The sequence below is a fragment of the Podarcis pityusensis genome (genome assembly GCF_964106645.2).
Source record: "Podarcis pityusensis genome assembly, chromosome: 1".
NCBI classification, from domain to species: Eukaryota; Metazoa; Chordata; class Lepidosauria; order Squamata; family Lacertidae; genus Podarcis; species Podarcis pityusensis.
In genome coordinates, this window is record NC_138028.1 from 86715409 (window position 1) to 86741048 (window position 25640).

The 25640-nt window shown below is 43.3% G+C and overlaps 1 protein-coding gene across 5 annotated transcripts in view; it reads right to left on the reverse strand.

Moving 5' to 3' along the window:
• The window catches only part of CFAP65 (cilia and flagella associated protein 65), a 42398-nt gene that overhangs the window by 15956 nt on the left and 802 nt on the right, over window positions 1–25640 (reverse strand). For 2 of the 5 annotated variants that reach the window (XM_080976400.1, XM_080976398.1), the window contains exons 2-23: window positions 25363–25448; window positions 24731–24912; window positions 23740–23842; window positions 21950–22116; window positions 21137–21333; window positions 20232–20377; window positions 17063–17285; window positions 16238–16503; window positions 14656–14856; window positions 14053–14415; window positions 13250–13387; window positions 11576–11821; window positions 9242–9466; window positions 8775–8933; window positions 7638–7803; window positions 7411–7539; window positions 6201–6417; window positions 5833–5961; window positions 4868–5044; window positions 4334–4400; window positions 2840–2950; window positions 470–661 (exon numbers count right to left, since the gene is read on the reverse strand). In XM_080976400.1, the coding sequence (XP_080832526.1) occupies window positions 470–661; window positions 2840–2950; window positions 4334–4400; window positions 4868–5044; window positions 5833–5961; window positions 6201–6417; window positions 7411–7539; window positions 7638–7803; window positions 8775–8933; window positions 9242–9466; window positions 11576–11821; window positions 13250–13387; window positions 14053–14415; window positions 14656–14856; window positions 16238–16503; window positions 17063–17285; window positions 20232–20377; window positions 21137–21333; window positions 21950–22116; window positions 23740–23842; window positions 24731–24912; window positions 25363–25440 (3882 nt within the window). In that variant the 5' untranslated portion in view covers window positions 25441–25448. Of the gene's footprint in view, window positions 1–469; window positions 662–2839; window positions 2951–4333; window positions 4401–4867; window positions 5045–5832; window positions 5962–6200; window positions 6418–7410; window positions 7540–7637; window positions 7804–8774; window positions 8934–9241; window positions 9467–11575; window positions 11822–13249; window positions 13388–14052; window positions 14416–14655; window positions 14857–16237; window positions 16504–17062; window positions 17286–20231; window positions 20378–21136; window positions 21334–21949; window positions 22117–23739; window positions 23843–24730; window positions 24913–25362; window positions 25618–25640 lie in introns of those variants that run through there. The other 3 variants (XM_080976401.1, XM_080976399.1, XM_080976397.1) reach the window with 3 other exon arrangements.

Consider the following 25640-nt stretch of genomic DNA (forward strand, 5'->3'; position numbering starts at 1 on the left):
GGGGAGTCCCGGAAAGTGGATGTATGAAAATAAGGCTTTGAATGTATTTTAATCCTTACTTTCTGTATTTTTGAAAATCTTAATAAATATCATTTAAAAATAAAAAATAAAAAATAAAAGTGTGTTGGGAAGCATATCCTGCAAAGGCTAAAATGCACCTGGAGCTTGTTTTGGCTGACTGTGCATAAAAAGCTCTCAGATAAAAAGGTGTTGGTCACATATCAAGTTTGCATTCTTAGGAATTCACACTGTAATGCAGCTTTGGGGCAGCAATGGGGGCTGAAAGTTGGAAGGACCAAGAAGCAGCTGCCCCAGCAGGAGTTATGCAGCAATGAACAATATGGGAATGTATTAGAACTCTTGTGAATAAGGGCAGTCAAAGAAGATAAGTTCTAATCAGCTAGGTAGGAATGCTATGAGACACAAACTCCCAAAGGAAAGTGCTTGTTCTTAAAGGTGCCAGCCTCACCGAGTACATTTTGGCTTCCAATGGTGAAAAGATCCATTCCGTGTGTGCTGTCAAGCCTGGACCAATCTCTCCTCTTGGATTCAGGCAGACAAACACCCCATGCTGGTAATTTTCTTCCTGTACTTTCATCAGAGCATCCACTTGGATTTCATACATTGCAGTTGTGGCACCTCCATTGTACAGTTCATAGATCTGCAAGAAGAGAGGGGAAAGACTGGTCAGCACTGGCTTTCAAGATGCTCACATGGTCTGGTGTGGCTTCTACTGGGTCTTCTGATATGTAGTCCCTATTAGAGGAAACCTAAGCCTGGCAGCTACAATCTTAAGTGTTATTCCTTAGCAGAATTCCAAAGTTCTATATCAATCTGTGCCAGCAGTATTTTCTCAGAACGCTTGGAACAGTTCAGGAAACGATATGAGAGAAAGATTCTCTTTGAGGTATTTTATCTACATCATTCTCTGCTATGTGGCAAATGAAATGGACTGGATGAAATCAGGATGAAGAAGGTTCTCCCACAATATGTATGCAAGAGACTGGATCAATCAATGTGTGATAAATGAGCATGTAGTGCCACTTTTCCCTTATGTGGACTGTTGAGTGCAGTCTAACTGCTGGGCACAAAGGAAAATTAAATGCAGGAGCAGAGGGGGATTTATAGAGAAATATCAACAGGAAAAAAGTGAGGTCCTGAACCCTTGTGTTAAGTGATTCTCCCATACAAATACTCCTCCAGCAGTTCTCCACCCCCTGTCAGACATTCCAGTCTCTGGGCTCATCCACACTTCCACTTCTCCTAGGCCTAGAAAGCATGGGTCCATGCAGTTTTCAGCTTGTGTTGTGCCTGTCAGACCCAGAGGGTCTGAGTGGTTTTCTGTTTGTCCCGCCGCTGTCTGAGGGAAAGCCCTCTCCTTAGCGCTGAATCGGAGCAAACATCAATATACAGAAAACCCGACTGACGTTTGCTCTGATTCAGTGCTAAATAGCAGGTTTTCCAGGAGAAAGCAGTGAGACAAGCGGAACGCTGGATGAACCCTCTGCAGGAAATGAATTCAAATGGCATTGAGTAGCTGCTGAAAAGGACAACTGGTGACCAGTCCTCCCCTGCAAATGTCCCTATGCCTGCCTTGACCTTAAAAAAGCACTAGAAAACCCATGCTCACTTTATAGTTTGTAACATCACTCTCGCCCAAAGCATGACGTTTCTTCTGCCACCTATCACCCTGTTACTTCTCTTTTTTTTCTTTTACTTTTTAATTTGTTTGCACATTTTTCATTTACAGTCAGTTATAATTATTCCAATTACATACATCATCTAACTCTTCTCATCTGGACTTCCCAACCTATCTTTCCTTGACATCCGAACCCAGTCACTTTAGTTTGCTGCAACTCCTAAAGCTTTCCAATCCTTCCCCTTCTTTCACTCTTTGTTGTGTTTTCTAGTGTTCATATATTTAACCCTACTTGTAAATTTATATTTATACCGCTTATTTTTAAATACTCCTCGTTGTTTCCACTTGCTTAATACTGTTTTTCTCTTTGTATTTCTTATTTTGGCCATCATCGTGGCGAATTCTACATACTCTATTAGTTTAAGCAACCACTGGTCTTTGGTCGGGGTTTTCTTCTTCTTCCACATTTTAGCATATAGTACCCTTGCTGCTGCTGTTGCGTAAAGGAAGAGGTTTTTTACTTGATCTGGAATTTCCTGTCCTATTTTAGCTAACAGGAATGCTTCTGGCTTCTTGGGAAAGGAACATTTAAGCATCTTCTTCAGTTCTTAGTAAATCATTCCCCAGCATATTTTTTTTTGCAAATTCGCATTACCACCACATGTGGATTAACGATCCCTCCTTGTCTAAACATTTCCAACATAAGTTGGAGCCTCTTTTATACATTTTAACCAGTTTGCTGGGCATTAAATGCCATCTGAAGATCATTTTGGGGGTGTTTTCTCTAATTGTGTAACATGCTGAGAATTTTGTTGTGTTTTTCCATAATTTTTTTCATGCTGATAATTCTAAACTAGGTAAAGGTAAAGGACCTCTGGACAGTTAAATCCAGTCAAAGGCAACTATGGGGTGCAGTGCTCATCTTGCTTTCAGGCTGAGGGAGCCAGCGTTTGTCTGCAGACAGCTTTCCAGGTCATGTGGCCAACATGACTGAACCACTGCTGGCACAACGGAACACTGTGACGGAGGCCAGAGCGCACAGAAACACTGTTTATCTTTAATTCTATACTGTTCCTTCTCTTGGGAGGTACCTGCCTTTACAGATCTGGACCTTTGAATTTTCTTTTCTCCTCATTGCTTTACAACATTCTGTTGGGAGGGTGGGGGGGCGGTGGGGGAGAAAGACTTTTGATGCCTCACCTGTTTAGGAGGGTCATAGGTGCCAATAGCAATAGGCGTGAACATATGCTTGGTTGAAGTGAAGTGAATGTATCGGCACTCCATTTGCAGGGTCACACCAATAAAGTTCAGCTGCAGATGCAGAATAATTGTAGGGGTGGGGTGAGGAATAGACTTAGTTTGTACCATGCAGATCACAAACACACGGATTACAAAAGCAGAAGACACCTTGTGCTTGCTTCACTCAGAGGGGCCATACAGAGGAAAGTGTAACAGTATGAAATGAAGGGTCTTTCACTCTTACCCTTCGAAGATAGTTGAAGCAGTATGACTTCAGGGAATAGCCTGGCAGCATTGTCAGGAATTCTCCTCTTTAACTCTCCCACTGAAGAGAGTTAAAGAGGAACTAAAGAGGAACATGTAGTTAAAGAGTTTCTGGCCACCTGGCTGAATAGGATGTGTGCCCCCCAGCTGGGACCCCTGCACTCAGCTGCCCCTCTGGGCAGCCATCAAGACCTGTGCCAAATGGGCAGAGCCAAGAGAGCCCATCCAAGGGCTTTGCACAAAGGCACAGTTAAGCCTTGTGTTTTCACAGCCTGCTCAACAGGCTGGATTTTCAGCTGACAATGGTCCCTGAAGTGGGGCAGCGGGGAAAAGAAAAATAAAGGGTGATGGGAACACAATACTCTCACAGGAAATCTTGGGCACCTAGTTGAGGTTCAGTGGGCCATGAGAAAGGTGCCCACTGGAGCACAAGGTGACTTTGACTCTAACTGACAAGTCGAAGGAGAGAGAGGAAAAAAACAGGGAAGGCAGGCAAAGTTCAGAATTTGAGGACAACCAAATGCAGGAAACACGAGTGGCATAAGGGAAGATGGCATGAAGTAATAAAAGGACTGTGGCTCATGTTTCTGCTTGGGAGGAATGATGTGTCCCACAGCCCTCCACAAAGTTATCTAGTCAGAATGTGAGCCAAAAGTGAGGTCTCTGCGCGAAGGAGGAGGATTCAGAGACCTGGTAATGAGAGGATGCTTCCTAGAAAAGTGCTTGCTGAAGGGAAAATTCTGCCATCCATGTGGCCTTACTGTGCAGGGAGTATAATAGTAGAAATAAAATATGGCTATGCATGAAGAGCTATAGTTCTAGGACAGATTAAGGTGTGAATACCTGAGGCCTGCAGGTATAGGACAGTATACAAATTTAATTAACAATAATCAGTGCTTTTGGGGGGATACTCAAGAGTACGCACTACTGGCATCACTCTTTTTTTGTTGTTAAAGTGTAGCACTTACTATAACAACTTCATGGTGAGTATTCTTCTAGAAAAAAAGCACTAATAATAATAATAATAATACCAAAAGGCATACTTTGTCCCTCCATCCAAGAGAAGGCAGCTTCAGGAAACAATGTCTCCTACTGCTATACCATTAAAGGAGCCTGACTGGCTCTAGGAAAGGGTTTTAGAAATCCTCACCAGTGAGGACAGTTTCTGAACCTCTCAGCCCAGTATCGTACCAGAATTTCTCGGCCATGGGAGATCTTCAGCAGGACTGGAAGCCGATCAGTGCCAATGAAATCATGTCTGGCGGGGGGAAACAAAAAACCAATATCAGAAACACACGTAGATGAAACCGTTCCAGACTTTTAAGCAGGAGAATCCTGCCTCAAACAGCAGATTAGCGACAATACATTTACCTGCTAAGAGCTGAACTGTTGCATAAAGTGCCAGAAGGACAGATATGTCCGGACAGATATGTTCACCTAGAAATGCCTTGTTTTCTACAAACTCAGAGCACTGAAAAATTGGGCCTTGGGGGAAATAGAATCCATGCAGCTGTTGGCTTTTTCATGGTGCAAGGCTATGTTAATGAGGGTGACTTTTTCTGCCTGGGTGTCACACTTAAGACAACCTTGATAATGCCCAAGGACAGAAGATGGCATACTCAAGGGGCCCTTGTGCTGGTGGACGCTAATTAGGAGTTGACCTTGGCGTTTGGGTTTGGGATCAATTTCCACATGGGGAAGGAAGGAACCACTGCATGTAGGTACCTGTAGGATAAGTGTATAGCTTGCTCTTGCCCTGGAAGAAGCTTTCCTGCCTTGGGGGAAATGGCAAAAAGCTGGTTATCCTGGATCCGCATCTGATGCAGCTCGCTGGGGTCAAACTCTGTGCTTTCTGCCCAGTATTCCATTTCAATCCTCTGGTCAGAAGGAAACAGAAAGGCCCTGGGAAGCAGGCAGAACAAAGCAAAAGGCATCACTTAATATTGGAAACCAAAAAGAATCAAGATATGAAAACCAAGAGAGCAGCCTGCCTTATGGTCACATTGACAAAGCTCCCCAACCCTGAGCTGGGCAATAGGCATAAAATTTAAATAAACAAATAAACTGCTGCACCCAGGAAAAGCTGACGATGGCCCACCTAGTCCAACTTCTTGCTTGAGAAAGTAATTGAGAGCTAGAGTATCCTCAGCCTCCTAGGTATGAGTCTGCCATTGCAGGGGGTTGGACTAGATGTCCCTTGGGGGTCCCTTCCAACTGTGCAGTTCTTTGATGCTATGAATATCTCTAGCAATAGGGAGCCCATCTGTACCCTGGCCTAGGCCATTGGTTCCATTGCTGAACTGCTCTTATTGTTAAGATGCTTCTCCTAACAGACACAATCAGTCCCTGTCTTTACTGTGCATGTATTTAGTTCATGGAATCATAGAGCTGGAAGGGACCCCAAGGGTCATCTACTCCAACCCCCTGCAGTGCAGGAAATCTCTAAAGCCATAAACATTTAGTTGTGCCATACAGGGGGCCAAGGAGCCCTTTGGGACATAAAGACCTGCAACCTGGCCACTAGCAGTCCTTCCAACAGAGGTTTTGTGTATTTGCATGTTAAAGAAGCCAAGTCCTATGTAAGTTCCTGCTAGGGTGGGTGGCTGTTCTAGATGCCTGCCATCAGAATTCTACATGGCTGTCCTAACTATTCCCTCCTTCGTTAGGGCCAGGAAGTGAGGATTGCTCACCAGCTCACGGGTATCCCCCCGTTGTTTTGTAGCATCAGCACAACTACTGAGGGCACACTTCTGACTGGAGCTGCACCGAAGTTGAAATCCAGCATGACAGGAGTGTAAACTGGAGGGATTAGCCGTGTGCTTCAAATGAAAGAGAAATAGGATGTGAGAAAAATCCATGAGGAGGTGTTCCATGGTGGGGCTGGAAATCCCAAGTCTGGCGCACACTCACACCATATTTCCTAGCACTTGTTTGCCAGAATAGAAAAGGGAAGGAAGTTGTTGTTTCAGACTGTGAGGAAATCAGGAGTACTGTATGCCTGTGTATGAAACAGAAGAACTAGGGGTTCAGGATCTGGCAGAAGATGAACTATTCTTACCTATGCCTGGTAGGCACTCTGAAGGTGAGCTCCTGTGGTGTTGGATCTACCTCCAGATACTGGTTCAGAGCCTCCAAAGAGAAAAGCCGCCAGAGAAACAGCTTACTGATGCCACTGGCACTTCCTGTCCCACAGGCATCCGTGATGCAGATGGATGGATAGACACCTGTTGCTGTCACCTGGCAAAGCGGCTGCTTTTCCCCAAGAGGATTCGCGGCTTGCATGGGGAGACAAAACAGACTTGCAGACTAGGCATCATAAAAGTAAAACTTTTATTATCATTTTATAGATGTTAAATGTCTCCCTTTCCTCACATTTGTGGACTGCAAATCTCCCTCAAGGCTGTGCTACTTCTTGCAGACTGTGTGTTTTTCTACTGCATAAAATGCTTTTCCTAGAAAGGGGGCCACAGCTAGAGGATATCTTATGAGAGCAGACGCTCTTAGAGTCAATCCCCAGTATCTCCAAATAGGAAAGACCCCTATCTGAAACCTAGAAGCTACAGCACCAGATGGACCAGTAGTATGATTTCTTTCCCCAGATAATGCTGAATTGAGCTTTGTTCTGCAAGTGTCACCAGCACCTCCTGGCTATCATTACTGACAATTAAGTCAAGGGAGGGCAGATGTCAAGCTTGTGGGATCTACTTTTTGGGGAAGGGGTGACAAGCCCCTGAGGTTTCTGCACCATCCTTCATAATTTCTCCACTCCCTGTTACAGTTTGGGAGCCTACAAACCAGTTTGCATTTTGGATGAACAACAGAAGGACTATTCCCTTCTCTGTTCAGTCTATTACTGCACATAGAAGTCTTGGGCATTTCTGTCAGTGAAGTGGATTTATATGAGCTTTCCACAAATGACTAAAGAGGGTTGGGGTCCACACTTTCTTCGATTGTGAGAGAAAGCCCTCAGGTTTAACGAAGGAGACCCTGAACCCCAATGCCAGATATTCATTTGAGGGCAGAATAGGGGAAGATAGAAGCAAATAAGATAAAAAGGGGAGCTCTCTTTCTGCCTCACAATCCCAAAATTTAAGCTAAACCTTCTATTACCACATCACTCATTCCTCAGCCGCACAGGTTTTCTATAGGTTTGATGTGTAGTCAAACAGATGGAGCCTTTTCATCTGGTGTGGAACCTCTCCCTGCTGAGCCCACCCCATTAATAATATCCTTGGTGTGAGGCTGCTTTCATACTTTCCATTTCTCACCTTTGGGAGTGGAAATGGCATAATAGATTGTCCAGATGTAGTGCAATTGGCGGGTCGGCCTAATAATCCCGCGTACAAAGATCTTTCCCCGAGCAGGAATTGTCCCTTTGTAGTGGTCAAGTTCTATTGCTGTGAGGAGGAAAGAGAAAAAACAAAATTGTGAGTATGGATGGAGAGAGACTTTAGGCAGCTGCAAAGCACAAGAAATCTGTCTTTCCATTAAATACCTAAGGAGTCACTGGCAACTTCTTCAGGGTCACATGGTCCAGTGATCAACTGCTCCACACTAAGGACGTATTTCAAGCAGCAGGCTCCGTTGTTAAAGAAGGCAAATTCACATGACTGTGTGCTGCCAACCAGGATGTTGCCAACAGCTACCTGCTCTTTTTGTCCCTGCAGAGCAAGCACAACACAGGAAGTTTATTAAGAGACGCTGACAATGGGTATTCCATGCAAATAAATTCTGAAATTTAATACACTGAAGGGAAAGAATAGCATCGGGGGGGTAGGCCAAGGGTCTCATTAGGATTGCTATTCAATCCATCACTGCCAGCAGCAGTGGGGGTTTTTCCCCTGGTGGAACCCACCAGAACACAGTTCCAGGAAGTTATTTTTGTCAAATCTGCTCACCTTCCCTGGTGGGTGCAGCTATTTCCCCAAGCAAAACCCTCTTCTCCCAGCCTCTTGCGTGGCCTGGGGGCAAATCCACACACCAGAGCAAAGCAAGGGCTAGGGCACTGCTGCTGAGCATGGCCAAAGGGTGGACAGAGGAGCCGCTCGGTGCTCTGCTGTTCTGGATATACCTTGCAGTGTTGCTTGGCGAGGGGAGGAAATGCAAGCAGTCCTCCATTTTCCCATCAGAGAGCACAGCAGCAAGCTGCAGAAGGGCAGCCATGGGGCAATGTCACTCATGGAAGGGGCGAGCGTGTGGCAGGAAATGCTGCTCTGCCAGCAAAGGTCAACTGTGGGCTGGATGACGGCAAAAACAGTGGGCACTCTTAGGAATAAGAACCTCCATCCTGCTTTGCACAGCCATTCCCAAAACCTGTTGGCCTATTCATTGGTGCCTAGTGATGATGCCAGCATTGGAAAAGAGCAGTGTGCCTCTGACAAAGTACAGAGTGTTCACCCTTCGACACACACCCCCCTCCTTGCAACTGAGCAGTACTTTTTTTCTAGAAAAAACCGCACTGGCCAGCAGGTAAAGGCTTAGTAGCACTACCAACTGGAAAGGATATGTCCAGGCTTCCATAAATGCCAGGTGTCATCTGGGTATGCTTAAACTATCAAGCTCTGTGATTGGACTTCCACCCTCTTCCAACATGGTCTTGATTACTTCTCCTGCCCCGTATGCTGTCACTTACTGTTAAAGTGCCCTGTGATCCTTCGCCGATAACCCGCAGGATATAGTGGGCAGTCTTTGGGGTATTGTCTTCCAGAATCTCTTGCTCTCTCCACACTATCACCCAACTCCGCAGAAGGTATTTGATTTGCTCACTGGGAGTGAAGGTCCATGTCTGAGCCTGAAATCGCATACAAAAGAGAAGGCTGAGCGGGGATTCACAGCACTCTGCCTTTCTGGGATGCAGCATCTGGGTGAGCCAGTTGCTAGGGACACAGGAGAACCCACAGGGAGAACCCAACTTCCTCTCCTCCCCACTGCCACACCCAGAAGCATGCAGGGATGAGTCCATATATCTAACAAAACATTTGTCTTGGCACTGGTTTCACATTTATTGGTATCTTTGGCTTGGCCCAAGGAGGACTTTGCTATATTTCAATGTAATTGCTTCAGATTGCTTAGTGGAAACAGTGACCAAGGTCTACTCACCAAAGCTTCATTGGGCAATATAGTCCCTTCAGCAGGCTGTACAGATAAAAGGTTTTTGTCTGACTGCTGGATTTTCCACCTGAAGAGCATGGGTAACCGGGTGCAGTTCTTGATAGTGAAGGTGCGTGAGGAGGAGCTGCCCACATATGTGGGTTTGAAGTACAGGCAGCCATCCCCTTCTAATAGCAAGACCAGGGGCTCAGCGCTGCTCTGAAGGTGGAGCTCCTGAGGAAGCAAACATCAGCAAGAATCTTCAGCCAATGTTGAAAGCCACAGCACTTTCACAGGAAAGTTGAGCTAGGTTCTAGGCTGGCATGGACAGGCCTGGGAAAACTGAGACAATACACAGAAGGAGGCACAAGGGCAATGCTGCCAAAATAATTATTTCCATTTGTGAAGTTCTAGAAGTGCCGTTAAACAACGGTTTTCAAGTGCAAGGTAAACCATTATACTGAACCAGGAACTGCATGAAGGTGTGTGCATGGGATGGCGTATAAACATCGTCTATAGCACCTAGATTGAGCAAGAATAGCCTGGCAGATGTGAGATGCAGCACTCCAAATCTCCTCTTCACCCAGGAGAGAAACAAAGCAAGCTGCCACTGTGGTTTAATTCTCTATCTTCATGTCAGTTTCCAGCCTGACAATTTTTTGGCAGGCTAGAAACTTTTGGAAGCTTATTTAAAGAAGGCTGATATAAACAAAACGTGTGCATGTGCTGGAAGGCCTTTCCTCGTGAACCAATTTTCCCAATCATTAAAGGCGACGTAAGAAGCACAGGAACATAGGAAGCTGCCTTATACCGAGTCCAACCATTGGTTCATCTAGTTCAGGACCATTCGCACAGACTGGTAGCAGCGCTCCAGGACTTTAGACAAAGAATCCTTCCCAGGAAGATATATGGGACTGATCTTGCATGCAAAACACATGCTCTACCTCTGAGCAACAGTCCCTCCTCAATTCATGACAGCTGTTATTCATATATTACAGAGGACGTAGGAGCCTCCTCTAACAGAGCACTTCTTTTATGTTTTCATAATAGTTAAACCTGGTCCATGGGGTCACGAAGAGTCGGACACGACTAAACGACTAAACAACAACAATCGTTAAACCAGTTATCTTGTACATTGGCTGTGATCACCATATAGAATGCAGTCACTTAAATGTCACCAGAGCTACCAGTGAAGTGATGGCTGGCCACCTGCTTCCAACCCATCAGCAGGTTATTTTGCCTTTTGAAGTGTTCTTTGCTAGCAAAGCCTCAGCTTCCCCAAACAGCTGAGATCCCCAAACAGCAGTCGAACAAAATATTTAATCTAGTCACTAGAATACTAGTGCATCACCTTTTTATGTCCATGATAGTTAAGAGAATACACTGAAGACATTTGCAAGGTGTTTGGGCAGAAGGAGAAGGAAGTAAACAACTCCCACCTACCCACCCGAGGACTTTTGTACAGAAATCAGCTGACCACATGGACCTACAATAGCAAGGAGCTAAGTAACAAGAAACAGCTTTCCTTTCCTCATGGTTTATCTAGTTTATGCTGCACTGCATCAGAAAACAGTTTTATTTGATGGATTCTATACATTATTGGGGAGTTTTAAATCTTGCCTGACCTAAACTGATAATTTTGATTTTAAGTATTACAGGTTGTCTTAGGACCTATTTTGCAGCTGATAAACAGAAAGAAAAGCAAAAATAATTTGTACTTCAACCTCATTCAGCCCATGTGGAAGACGACCAAAAACCATACTACTTTTAAAAAATAGGGTAGATGTAGTTTCCAGTGCATCAAAGAATTATTTATATTTATTACCCGCCCTTCATCCTAAGGTTCCAAGGAGGATCACAATAATTTAAAATACAACATTAAAAACCATTTAAAACAAATTATAGTCACACGAATAGTGTGGCTCCTCAAAAGAATCACCTCAAGTATTGAAGCGTCAAACTAAAGAGATTAAAAAATGGTACTGCTGTGGGCTGAGTGGGTAGCCATTTTTTTTAAAGGCTAAACAAATGCTCTCACATTGAACTATTACAGCAGGGGTGTGCTTAGCCTCCAAATCATTAGAATATTAAGATAAAAAAATTAGGGGTCACAGAATTGTAGAATTGAAAGGGACTACCAGAATCCTATTGCAGTCCAATGCAGGAATCTTTTGCCAAGCGTGAGGCTTGAACCCACAACCCTGAGATTAAGAGCCTCATGCTATACCAACTGAGCTATTCCAGGATGTTACAGACAGGGTGAAGGGGTATGTCCCTCTTCACCATATAGTGATAAAATGGGGCAGAGAATGAAAGGAAGAGTCTACCTCTTCCTGCCCCTACCTGGGTGAAGGAGGGCCAGAAATTGAACTGCATGGACAAGATGTGCTGCTGTATAGATGTTTCCACTGGGCAAGTTGAGAGGAGAACGATCTGGTGAGCTCCAGGTGCAATATACCCACAGTTGGGCTTCACTAGGATGGAAGGACACTTCTCCCGGCTTAGGCTGAAGCTTATGGCAGTGCTACCCACGTTGGAGAGCAGCATGCTGCGATACGTTGTGATGTTTGGGCTCACCGGAGGGAAGACCTAAAAGACAGGAAGAGGTTCTGGTTGGAGGAATAACTCATCTGCATTCTTCTCTTCTTAGCATCTCTGCCTTGAATAGCCAGTTGGGAAAGGCTGCACTTCTTCAAAAGACAAAGAAAACAACGAGGGCCACAAAAAATGCATAAAATCTGACTCACTTTCCAAGATCACGTCCATGAGTTTAACGTTCCTATCCCTTTTATTGGCTGGCATAGAAGAACAAAATTAAAATCCCATGCATGCACAGCTACCCAATGATTACAATCCTGGAGTCTTTTGCAAGCTACACCTGTGCAAAAATTAACCTCATTTTGGAAGGGAGGGGGGTGATTCAGAGGCGATGTACAGATGCACATGCAAAGGGAAGTGTGCACACATGATTCTATTGTGGAGTTACCTCAGCTTCCTGCCATACTCTCACAGGACACACACTCGGGGTTTTTGTCTTGCTTTCCAAGCACCCTGCCTATGTATCTGATCAAACATTTGTTCAGCACTGTTTTTAAGCGGGGGGGGGGGGGAGTTTTAAAACACTTTTATGCTTTAAAACCTGCTCTGGGTGTGGGTGGGGGAGAAGATTTATTGATTGACATAAGGGCTGGCCGATCAGCACTGTGCACAGCCTTTTCAAGTGCAAATTGGAAGTATGGGTTTCCCCTGAGCTTAAATGGACTAAAGCACAAGTGTGCATCCACAGCAAGCTCACCACTCAAATGTTGTAAGTCTGTACACACCCAAATAGAATTAAAGGAGGTATGGTTTAGTTCAAAAAACCAGGCTTGAACAAGTGCCTCCTGTTGTAAAGAATAGGAAAAATGGCCTCCTTTGTTATTGTTCCCATTTTACAGATGGGCAAACTTTGACTCCAGAAATAAAGGGAGGGACTGCAAATATGCTTTTACCATACTTTAAAACTGGCAGGTATTTCCCCTTGGAGGTGGACCCCTTGTTGACCTCTGCTGTCACTGACTGGGTTGAGGCACCAGCCGAGACACGCTAAGCCAGAAACTCTGCTAAGGAGAAAATAATAATTTCCCCCAAAATAGAAGAAGAAAGGGAAGAGATCAAGAAAGCCACTCCAATTTCTACTTTATCAGGAAAGTACACAATGCAAGGCTCTGGCTAGGTTTGTAAGTACACCAAAGCAGAAAGAATGCTGGAGTGACTGAATGAGCCCTCAATCCAGTATGCCTAGATCAGCAAGTGCTCATCTCTGTGGCCACTGGGTGTCCTCGTCATGACTTTCCAAAATTTGTTCCTTTCTGGGAAATGGAAAGAATAGAAACCAACATCTCATTATTGCAGGGAAACAAAAGAAAGATTGTAAAACACATTGCAGACGCACAAAACTAACAATGAATCCTTTCTACTTTGCAGGCAGTAGATGAGAAACACCCCACCCCAGAAGGCGAAGGCTATCCCTCTCACCTTGTGACAGTCCAAGTCGTACTTGGGGATAAAGTGCTGCCGCCCAGGTTGAAAAGTGTGTCCACGCAAGGAGATGGCCAAGTCCCAGGATGGGCACATGGTGATGGGCTCCTCAATGTTGTTGAAGTTCCGCAGCACCTGCCAGCAACAAACAAAATATTATTAACTTTAAGATTTGTTAGTCGCTTTAACCTGCCAAAGACAAGCCAAAGTGACTTACAACCAAACTAGGGTATGCTGGGATCTCTCTGATGAGCAGCACGATACAGCAGGACTTCATCTGTGCTCTACCTTAATGCCCTGCCATGGGGTTCCAAGCCAAAATTTTGTATCAGAAAGAGAACAAAACTGCCCTTCAGCAGGAATCCCATCACTAATCATCATTTCTGTTTTTAAACCTGTTCCCTCTTGTCTTCTCAGCGGATGTGGCAATTTAACGTTTTGCTAGAGAGCGCTTTTGCCAAAAGGTTCTGTACTAGCCAGCCAGCCCACATTGTGATGATTGAACCATGTTTTTTTTTCTTGCTGTCCTCATGACCAGGGGAAATTCCTAACCCGGGACAATGGGACCATATATTTAAGCAAATGCACTTTAAGCACATAGCTTCGCCCCAAGAATCCTGGGAACTGTAATTTGTTGGGGGCGTGGGTATTCTAGCTCTGTGAGGACGGAACGACAGTTTCTTAGGAGGAAGTCATAGGCTTTAAAAGTGCATTGAATGTGCTTTAAATATATGGTGTGGATGTGCCGAGAATTTCTGTGCCATAAATGTCAATGCTTTGGACACCAAATTTCTACTCACCTTATAGAAGGCAAAGCCCTCCAGTTCAGCTGCATACATGGAATTGAGCAAAGAAGGCTTGAAGGTGACATGGAAAGCCATAGTCTTCAGAGGTGGGATGTCACAAATTTCTGGGAGCACTTGAAAAGGACTATGTGGCTTGTTTGTCCATATAACTGTGATTTTTCCCTTTGTGTGATTGGTCACACAGAAAGGGAGTGGTTGTACCTCTTGAAGCCTTGCACAACAGCCAAAATCATACTCCTTGATGCTAAGGCTAACGTGGGGAGGAAACACCGTGAGGTCACTGCTTACACCGTCATGGAAATATTCAACCATGGGCTCAAGGGCAGGGTACTCTTCAGGAGGTTTATCATCCAGCATCTAAAAGGGGGGAAAAGGAGAGGTGTATGCCTAAACCAAAGACTAACATCTTACTGAAGACAACATTCAGTCCCCAGGCCTGAGCTTCCCATCTCTGCTATACTCAACAGAGTGCACTCTGGTACTTGAGTAAGCACTCAAAGTCTAGCAACTGTGATCACTTGCAAACTCAGCATGGGCACCAAGACATCACCGATTCTGTGGAATCTACCTCCAGGGGTGCAAAACTGAGTACTGTACCTCCGGTGGGAGTGTGAGAGCTCCGGTTTCATCCACCAACAGTTTGCCCTCCTTCAACATAGTGCCCAGGATGTCCGGTGGGAAAAAGGTCAGTCCTCTGGCCATGTGTGTCTTGTACCTGGTAATGTCGCTCAGTCTCAGAATGTTTGGGTTCATTGTTTCCGAGTGGCAGGTCCCAATCAAATCTATGAATAATGGATCCTGAAACAGCAGAGACCACAGCAGAGTCCACTTCATCTGCATTCTTTTCAGGAATATAATTTTGCAACTTTCACCCATTAATATTAATATTAATATGTTGTCCCAGGGACCCTTTAAACATTATCCCTCCCTGTCCCTCCAGGGGCGCTTTTCCATAAGCAGCTCCCCCACCAACTATGGAAGCCTTTAAAATCCAGATGTGAAAGGGCCAATCATGTGGGATCTGATCACAGAATAAGCTTCTCCTTTGGTTTCTGGGTATTGATTCCATGAGAAAGATCGACCATGTGGGTGGTCATTTAAACATTTACTCCAGCTGTACAGGAACTGCTCACAGAAAAATAGCTCCGGTGTGGTTAGGGTGACATTTAAAGGGATCCTCAGTCAAATTTTCTAGTTATCGTCTCCTGCTTTTGAGAGCTGGACTTTGTTAAAATGAGAAAGATTACACACTGGCAGAGGCAGTGCACTATATGCATTTGTTTTAGTATTAGTTTCCCAACCTTTCTACAAGGAATTGCAGTGAACAAACCAGTAAATGAGGCTGGGAGATAATGACTTGTCAGTGTTCATCCAACTGGCTCAGAAGCTAAGCTGGGATGTGAATCTGTGTTTCCCATGTCCACACTCAGCACTCCAGCAGCTATTCTGTGCTGGTTATACGTATCCACAAAGCTTTCATTTAGGGGGTAGGATGCTCTGTTCCTGTGCATCCAACCTCCATAGCAAACACAACCAAGTTGCTTCCCCTTACACTGGTCATCACAGCTGATAGACCACTGCAAAATCAGCAGTGTTGTGCATTCTAGACAGTTGCCTTCTGTTCTGAGAAGAGGGCATCCTAAGGGAAAGCTACAGAATTCTTCTAAGCTTGCTTCATGCATTCTTGCTTTTATGCTACCACTTTGAACTGGAAATGCAGGAAATTGCCTTGGGAAGATGCTCTATCCTTCCCTGCATTCCAAGATCAGCCTGAAAGCCAGGTCCTCTTATCTACACAATTCAACACAGAGTAATGACTTAAAATCAAAACCTCTGTTCATAAGAGGGACAAGAGCTATTGAGCAGGGGGGGGAAGATGCAGTAGGTCAGGGCTTGAGGTCTAGGCACACATTACAGGGGTATGGATGTTAGGGCTTGAATAAAATGCTGTGCTTCTAGGTATGTTTAAGAAAAGCTATCAAAGATGTGGAAAATAAGGCATTGGCCTGAGAAAGCCTGAGCATTTCCATGTAAGGATATTTGCCTGATAAAGCACAATCACCAGGCAAAAGAGAGGGTCCTGTTCTCTCCATGAAATGGCATTCAACCACCCCCTGCTTGACTGGGGCACATAACCAACAGGCCTGTTTCAATGGAAGATGTATCCTAGCCCTCTTACCTGATGATGAACAAGGCAAACCACTCGTCGGTAGAAAATTATTGGGTAGGTGGGTTGGAAGGTGACCTTCAGTGTGGTAGTGGACATCCCATCCAAGACCCCAACAGGACGGTCAAAGGAAAAGACACTTTGCTTGCAGTCAATGTTAAACTGATAGTAGGCTGGAACATCAGAGTTATTGGTCATCTCTAAGGGCTGAACTAAGTACTCTCCAAGGTTAATGCAGCTAAAGTAGACAACGGGGTGCTGAAACGAAATCTCAGGACCTGGAATGACAAACAAAGCCAATTTTCACACCATTGCTGCTATTCAGAAAGGAGGCTGTTTTTAGTTTTTGTATACCAATAGTTCCTAATTCCCTGCCCTCCAGGGTTGGTTGTTATTATTGTTGCTATAAAAGTGGTTGATCCTCATCACCTATCTTCATTCAGCACTGCTCCCAAATATATAGACAGTCTCACTCACACAGCGGCAAGAAGACATGCACAGAGCCCCACTCCCTCTACCCAGATGGGGTCAGACTCTTACTGCTAGGATGGCAGGGCTCCTTTTGCTAAAATCTCAACAGACAGGAATAGGGGTCCAACCCAAACAACCTCTGGTTGCAACTTAACTATAATATACAACAACTCACAACTCTTCAAATGCAAATGCTATTGCAAAGTAGCACCAGCACAGCTTTGAAATCTCTGGACAAAATGTTTTGTACATGCTCAATATCCAGCAAGGTACCATAACCCAAATCTGCTGGAATCAGGAGCAAAACACTGGTATATGTGCTTTGATGAAGCACAGAGATGCAAAAGGGCTCTCACTGCCTTGTACCTTTGCATGAACCTGTCACCTTCAGCACAGAATGGGTGCTGCTCCCAGCAGGCAGAACAGTGAAGTAGTCCACACTCTTTACACCCACGGTGTGTGGGCTGAACCTCACAGGGATGACTGACTTCCCACGAGCTGGAGCAATGTTTTGGGTGGTGTCACAAGAAAAAACACGATCACGAAGCACTACTTCCTTTGCTCTCTCAATCCTGAATGGGGCACTGACCTGCCGAGAGACAGAAAGTGTTATACTTCCACTCACTGAGGAGAGAAAAGCCTACAGCTTAGGCCAATCCTCTAAATTGGCAGTTTTTTATTCTGATGGAAACTTTGGTACATTCCCACACAAAACACTCATAATCCCCTTTGAGTAATTGGTGATGCATCTGGAGACCAGCAGTCTTAGCTTCTGAGACACTGTATTGCATGAATATAGGAATTAAAAAGAAGAAGAAGCCGCCGCCTTTGTGGTCCTGTGCCTATAATGCCAGGGAAACTGCAGACAGAGACCAAAGACTTCAGCAGAATGGAAACTCACTAGCATCTGCCTGCCCTCTCTTTCAGGAGAGATCCATTCTACAACCAAGTGTCTCCATTAAATCCTATGTCCAGGCTCCTGCAATTCTTGGCAGCTGAACTCTCTGCACAGACTATAAATTCCCCTCAAAATTCCCAAGCAAAGGTTGCCACCTACTGTGTACATCTAGAGAAAACTTCCACATTGTGCAGATGCTTTCAGAGTGTTGCTGGAAGCGTGGAATTCAAAGAATAATAACTTAAAATAATTTATTATGGCAAATGTAAAGTATGCAGTCAATGTTTACAGTTGCTGTTTACAATTAAGTTGACACAATTTCAAGAATGGCAAAAAGTCTTGTCACGATTCATATGGCAGGGGAAAAGACCCAGGATAAAATTTCAACTATTGACTGATAAGAAAGAAAGAGGATTCTCGGTGCCAAATTTAAAGCTTTATTATGAAGGATCTTGCTTGTGTTGGATAAAAGATTGGATATTATTGGAAAACACGGACCTGCTGGATCTAGAAGGGTATAATAATGGATATGGATGGCACTCCTATTTATGGTATAACAAGGTGAAAATACATAGAGGATTTGTAAATCATATAATTGGGGTGCTTTATATGTTCGGGCAAGTAGCAGGATTTAAGTTAAATAAGAGCAAAACCAAAGTGTTGGAGGGGAAATTAAATAATGAGGAGAAAAAAATCCTTCAGGAAAAGACAGGCCTTGTTTTTGTGAAGAAAGTGAAATATTTGGGTGTAAATTTATCGGTAAAATTTTTGAATTTATACAAAGATAATTATGAAAAATTATGGAATTAAATTAAGAGAGATCTTGAGGTTTGGTCAAATCTAAAATTGTCATTAATGGGCCGAATATTGGTGGTTAAGATGAATGTATTGCCAAAGATGTTGTTTTTATTCCAAGCTAATCTAAGATGTTTTAAAGATTGGCAGAAAACACTGTATAAATTCATCTGGTAAGGGAAAAAACCCAGAATTAAATATAAAATATTAACAGATACAAAAGAGAGAAGGGGATTCTCCCTGCCAGATTTGAAGATATATTTTGAAGCTGCGGCTTTCTGCTGGATCAAGGAATGGATTCAACTAGACAATGCTGGTGTGTTAGATTTGGAAGGATTTGACAATGTATTTGGTTGGCATACATATTTATGGTATGATAAGATATCGGCTCATAAAGGTTTTAAAAATCATGTAATGATAAATCTTTATATAATGTTTGGATAAGATATAAAGATCTCTTAGAAGGGAAAACACCCAGGTGGCTTTCACCAATGACAGCAAAGGAACAGAAAAAGCTGAATATGGAGAGTAAATGGTTGAAATATGATGATTTATTGTTGGAAGATAATGAAGGATTTAAATTGAGACCATTTGATCAAAGTAAAGATAGATTGGATGGATGGTTACAATATTATCAGATTAATGAATTGTACAAGCTTGATAAGAAAACTGGTTTTGCGATAGAAAAATCCAAATTGGAAACGGAATTGTTAGACAACAATGTTAAAAATCTCTCTAAAGTGTATAATTTATTGTTGGAATGGCATACAAAGGATGAAAAAGTTAAATCTGTGATGATTGACTGGGCAAGAGATGTTGGACACAATATAATGTTGGAAGATTGGGAAAGGCTGTGGAAGAAAGGGGTTATGTTTACTGTATGTACTGTATTAAAAGAAAATATTACGAAAATGATGTATCGATGGTACTTAACCCCGGTGAAATTAGCAAAGATCTATCATACAAATGATAATCTATGTTGGAAATGCAAAGAAAAAGAAGGTACTTTTTATTATATGTGGTGGACGTGCCCTAAGGTGAAAGACTTCTGGGAAAAGATTTATAATGAGTTGAAAAAAATGTTGAAAAATACATTTATTAAGAAACCAGAAGCCTTTCTTCTTGGAGTAATAGGACTGGAATTGTCCCAAAAAGATGTTAGATTGTTTTTGTATGCTGCTACAGCAGCAAGACTTTTATTAGCCAAAAACTGGAAATCGCAAGAAATACCAACAATAGAAGATTGGCAGATGAAGACGTTGGATTTTTTGGAGCTGGCTGACCTGACTGGAAGACTCCGCGACCAAAAAGAAGAGGAGACACAAGAGGATTGGAAGAAATTTAAAGAATATTTAGCTAAATATTGCAATGTAAGATAATTAGAAAATACTTGGAAGTAACAAATAGGCTTAGGGGTAGAATAAGAATATGTGGTAGTAAATATTAATGATTTGAATAATAATAAAGGAGAAGAGCTTAGTTAATGAAAGGCGTTAATATTATTAGAAATATGAAATTGGAGAACTGTTATACAGGTGATATAATGAAATTCAGATAGAGGGGATTCGAGGAAGTCAGTTACCAATGTTAAGAGATTTAGGTATTTGAAGTAATAATTTTCTTTTGTGTTTAGTTTATTGTCTTTGTTGTGTGTTTTGTCATGTTTTTTCTTTTTTTCTGTGTGAAAAATCTGGAAAATCAATTTTTTAAAATTGGGGAAAAAAGAAAGATATAGGCATGTTGTAGGCACTGACAAAGCAGAATATGGACATGTCCTCTTGGGCACACATCTAGGTCATGAGAATATATCTGTTTGAAAACTCAAGGATCAACTTATCGTACCACAGACACATTGAAGACATCCACATATTTTTCTACAGTGCTGCCAGCAGCAACAGCACCAAAGCAGAGCACATCCCGGAAGTTTCTAAGCCTGGCATCTTCACACGAGTCTCCTGGCACATTCACCAGCAGGTGGGGATATTTAGCTGCAGAAAATAAAGATTACTTTTAAAAGTCAAAGGTGGAGGCCTTCCTACACTGAAAACATATTGGTTTGGGCATTTGCATCACTGTGTCAAATATCTAAACTGAAGCAAAATCATTCAGTGACCAGTAATATACCTTTTGAACAGTTCTCAGGCCATGAACCTTATATTCAGGACAGAAACCCTCTAAATTATGGATCTTCAAGAACAAAACACATGGAAATGAGAGACATTGAACTTCCTATAATCATGAAATGAAGCAGCCTTTATCCTTGTGCAAGATGGGAACTGCCTTTGGAAGAGCATGAGGATTAAAATGGCTTTCTCCATGGGGCCTTTTGGAGCTTGGAATACTATACTATATTTCATAACAATTGTACTCTTCCTTGAATGGATAGCTTAGGGTATCTAAAAATGTAGCAGATACTATGATGATTTCTAGCAGGCCTTAGTTATAATTTTAGGAAGCTGCACATAAAATAAGAATATGTGGCAAAATTAGATAAATTGCAAGTGGGGCAAGCGAGTGAGAGAACAGGTGAAAAATGAAGTTCAGATTAGAGATGTTCTCAGCAACCAGGAACATCTGAGAGCTAAGACCCTTTGCAAAACAGCAGATAGGACCTTCTATTACAGGACTCCTTTAGCTCATGGGGTTTCAGTGTTGCAGGTGAACCCATAGGCAAGAACATAGATACCCATAAAACCTAATGTTATGGCCTACACTACCCTTTTGCTTTAGAGTTGAAAAGTCCTCACCAACAGCTTTCAGCTGGATGGCCTTTTGCTCCGGAGTATCTCCAAAACTGCATATTGCTGATATGTTGTGCACTTGAGCCATCTCAGGTTGAAATATCACTTTCATTGTGCACTCTTCGCCTGGATCCAACATGCCACGAGAAGGAAGAATGCAGAAAGAAGGTGGCACCTCCCAACTAAAGCATGTCAGTAGTTCTCTAGAAGAAACACACACTGTAAACCGAGGATGGGGAACCCCAAATGTGGCCCTCAAGGCCTCTCTGCCTGGCCCTCAGGACTCTCCCCAGGCAATACGACCTCCAGAGCTATACCTCTCACGGGCCCCACATTGCACCCTCCTTGAATGTTTTTGCCTGACTTGAGTACATTCATGAACTACAACAGTGATTCTTGCCTGCCTAGGTGGAGGATAAGAGAAGGATATTTGGGGTTGAAGAAACTAGCCTGCTGTACAAAGATAAAATTCCTATTTATTGCTCTGCCTACTTTCGCCATAGGCTCTGTCCATCACTGGCTCTCAGGAGGTAATGTGGCCCTCAGTCTGAATAAGCTTCCCCACCCCTGCTGTAAACTAAAGGCTTTAGAGCAAAATAGCTTTTCTCAATATCTCATTTGACAGTGTCTTTCCACAATATCCCAAACAGATACCCTTTGGAAAACTTAGGGGCACTCTGTGTCTCAGCAGTAGTAGTATATGGAAAGACATGATAGCAATCTCCAATGGCAATCATAGCAGGAGTGGGTCAGCTGTATGAATCCCATCCTAATCCAGTTGAGTAAACAGCTTTAGAGGCTACAGACAACAGCACTCACCCATCATTGTACATGGTAAAGGAGGCCTCTGTAGAGTCATAGACAGCACATTCAGGAAGCTGGATACTCTCTTGGAAAAGCAAATCAAGGTGCGGTAGCTTGGCTACCAGAGGAACAGAAAACTCTCCTTCTGCCTTTTCAAAAAGAACACTGTCTTCATACTCTTTCTGCATAAGAAGTGGAGAGAGAAGAGGCTCATCTGGCTGAACTCCATGCCAAGTGCAAAGAACAGGCAGGCAACCTCTACATACACAGAGCAGGAGTTACACATTCATGCATTCCAAGAGATAATAAAAGGACTGACTGAGCATGAGCAGCTGTGCTATGCTATGATTAGGTCCATTTAGTTCAATTATTTCTGTCCCACATTTCAAACACTTATTTTTTTCTGAACAGCTTATGTAACAATATGCAATGCAAAAAGCATACGGAAACAGCAGCATTAAAAACCAGCAGAAAAAATAAAACCAATACAAACAGCAGACTCAGTCATAAAATACCACGCAGATTTAAAATATATTCAAATACCATCTACAAATGGTAGACAGAGGGCGTATCAGACTTCCCAGAGAAGGGAATCTACGGCTGTGGTGCCACCTCCACAAAAAGAAGTCCTGTTCCTTGTACCCTCCAATCAGATCTTAGCCAATGATGGGCCCTAGAGTCAATATTTAGGCATGATTACATAAGGGACGCGGGTGGCGCTGTGGGTAAAACCTCAGCGCCTAGGACTTGCCGATCGCATGGTCGGCGGTTCGAATCCCCGCGGCGGGGTGCGCTCCCATCGTTCAGTCCCAGCGCCTGCCAACCTAGCAGTTCGAAAGCACTCTTAAGTGCAAGTAGATAAATAGGGACCGCTTACCAGCGGGAAGGTAAACGGCGTTCCGTGTGCTGCACTGGCTCACCAGATGCAGCTTGTCACGCTGGCCACGTGACCTGGAAGTGTCTGCGGACAGCGCTGGCTCCCGGCCTATAGAGTGAGATGAGCGCACAACCCTAGAGCCCATACGGGCAGGGGTACCTTTACCTTTACCTATGATTACATAAGATGCAGACTATCCTTAAGATAACCTGCTCCTGGGCCAAATTGAGCCCAAAAACAAAAAATTCCCCCATAGCCAGTGGCGGAGAAACCCTCTCTGGCACCCAGGGCAGGACACCGAGGGGCGGGGCAGGATGCCCAGTGGCACATGTGCAACGTCCGTACGGACTGCACAGCAGCCCATGCAGAGACCCGTAGGGACAGCGTGCACGAGCGGCAGCCTGTACGGACACCACACACAAGTAGCAGCCCATACGGACGCCGCGTGAGCGGTGCCCATACTGAATGTGCACGCGCCCTCGGCCACTTTACAGCTGGGGGGAGGCAGCAGGCCATCTTGTCACACACACCCCAGATGGCACCCAGCACGGCTCACCCCCCCCTTCGTACGCCCCTGCCCATAGTTCATTAACTGCAATATTTTGCCACTTTGCTGAAAAGAATATTTTTACTGTGCTCAAGAAATTCTGCCCTGCTTCCCCCAGATTTGAATTCCTTTCTGTTACTGGAGCGGGAACTGCAAATCAAATCAGAATTCATACATTTGTGACACCAAACAATTAACAAGTTTGGGCTGCAACAGGAGGTGCACAGGGAAGTACATTGTCTCACTCTTCACATAGGCTCGTAAGTTCAATTGTCATCAACTTTCCTTGCCGGCCAAGTCAGAAGAGGATACAGAGAGAACACTGCTCTGATAGATTGGTGCTTTTGGAAGAGAGGTAGGTATATCTCTGAACTGCTTTACCTTTTCCAAAGGGCAGAAGATGATGGGCAAAGTTATGGACATCCCAGGACTCAGAATAATTGGCTGTGGGAAAACAGTATTGAAGAAACGAGTTGTAGGAGGCCTGGAAACAAATCAGAACAAAGTGACCATGGAAAGTGGAGATGGAGGTGATACAAAACAGAACAAAAAGCATGACTATGAATATTTAAGAACTTTTTAATGTTTTTTTTGTATGAAACAAAATATATAACATTGTGAAAAAGTCAAAACAAATTTTGCACTGTCAGATTTAAAGATACTTAATATGCAGGGGGAAATACTTCAAAGAGAATAGTAATAAAAAAGTTAAAATTCATCACCAAATAAAGACTTACCTATTGCCCTGGAATTTTTAGTGTTGCATTGTAACGCAGCCAGTGCTGTGGTTTCAGCAGTTTTTATCATTAAGTTAGTTTTATTATTTATGGTTGTTTTTATGTAATTTTATGGAATCTATCTTAGGGCAGGATACAAATAAAAGTTTATTTTTATTATTATTATTATTAATATTATTTCCTGCCCTGGGATCCACTGAAATGAAGGGTGGGTTATAAGCATTTTAAATACATACATACATAAATACTAAAATTATGGTGAAAACCAGAATTGTTGAAAAAGTACACAAAACATCCACCAAATAATGTGAAAAACCTAACAAACCATGCAATCTGTTAGAAGTTGCCAGTAGATAAATTATGGTGGCAACACTAAGCATATTTACTTGGGTGAAGTCCCACTGAAATCACTGGGAGCTACTTCTAAATAATCATGTCTAGGATCAGGATGCAGTTGAGTAGGGTTTGCAGTGGCCATCCAACATGTACACATTTGTGCAATGTGAAATATCAGCAAAGTTTTACTCAACAGAATAGGGTTGAGTGGCGAGTGGTAAATGACTACTACTGCAGTGGAAAGAAAATGCAAGGCAGAGAAATGGCAGCTCCTTTCGCCTCCTACATGGCTTACACACCTGAACTTCAACTTCTGGGGTTTCAAACACACATTTCTCAAAATGAGATGTTTTGTGAATTCTTTTCCTAGACACCATCCTTGCCAGGTGAGACTATCAGGTACTTCAATACCCCAGAAAATATTCTTGGTTTTTCTTGCAGTGAAGAATGAAGGCTTCTTCCGCACAGACACCACCAGCTTCTAAAGAAACAAAGAAATGCAAGTTGCCATGCTGCTCATTACTTCATCAGAAAGTATCCACGTGAGCCCAAAAATTTAACAGGAGAAATTATGCCAGATGAGCGCCGCAACCCCAGAGTCGTCCACGACTGGACTCAAAGGTCAGGGGTCCCATTACCTTACACTGGAACAGATAAGAAAACATTGTTTTGAAAGTCCTACCCAGCTGCATAGAAAGTTGAGGTAATTTTAATCTGTTTTAGTATTTTAACTTTTGTATGCTTAAGAGTAAGGTTGTGAATGTTTCTTGATTTTATTGTTTTATCTTTTTTGTAAACTGCTTTGATGTGTTTTATAATCAGGGTATAAATTTTATTAAATAAATAAAATGTCAGTGGAAATTACTCACAATTTAAAACTTAAAGGCAATGAAAACTCTATTATCAGCTATATAGCACAAAGATTACTCACCTGCTTGGTACCACCACCACCACCAAGTCTCTGAAGGGGGTCCGAGTTGGCTGTGTATCTGTGCATATGAGTCAGCATCTTTGCACCTGAGAGGGCCAAAGAACATCTCAGTTGTTCAGAAAATTGTAGAACAGCAAAGCTCCTGGTGACAGGAGAAGGCTGTTCTCTAGGGTGAGAATCTGGCAATAATGGAATTATGGGACCGATTACTCCGTTCCACATAAATTGAAAACAAAACATTTAAAATAAGTAATCTCATGCTTCTGTTTGGATGGGCG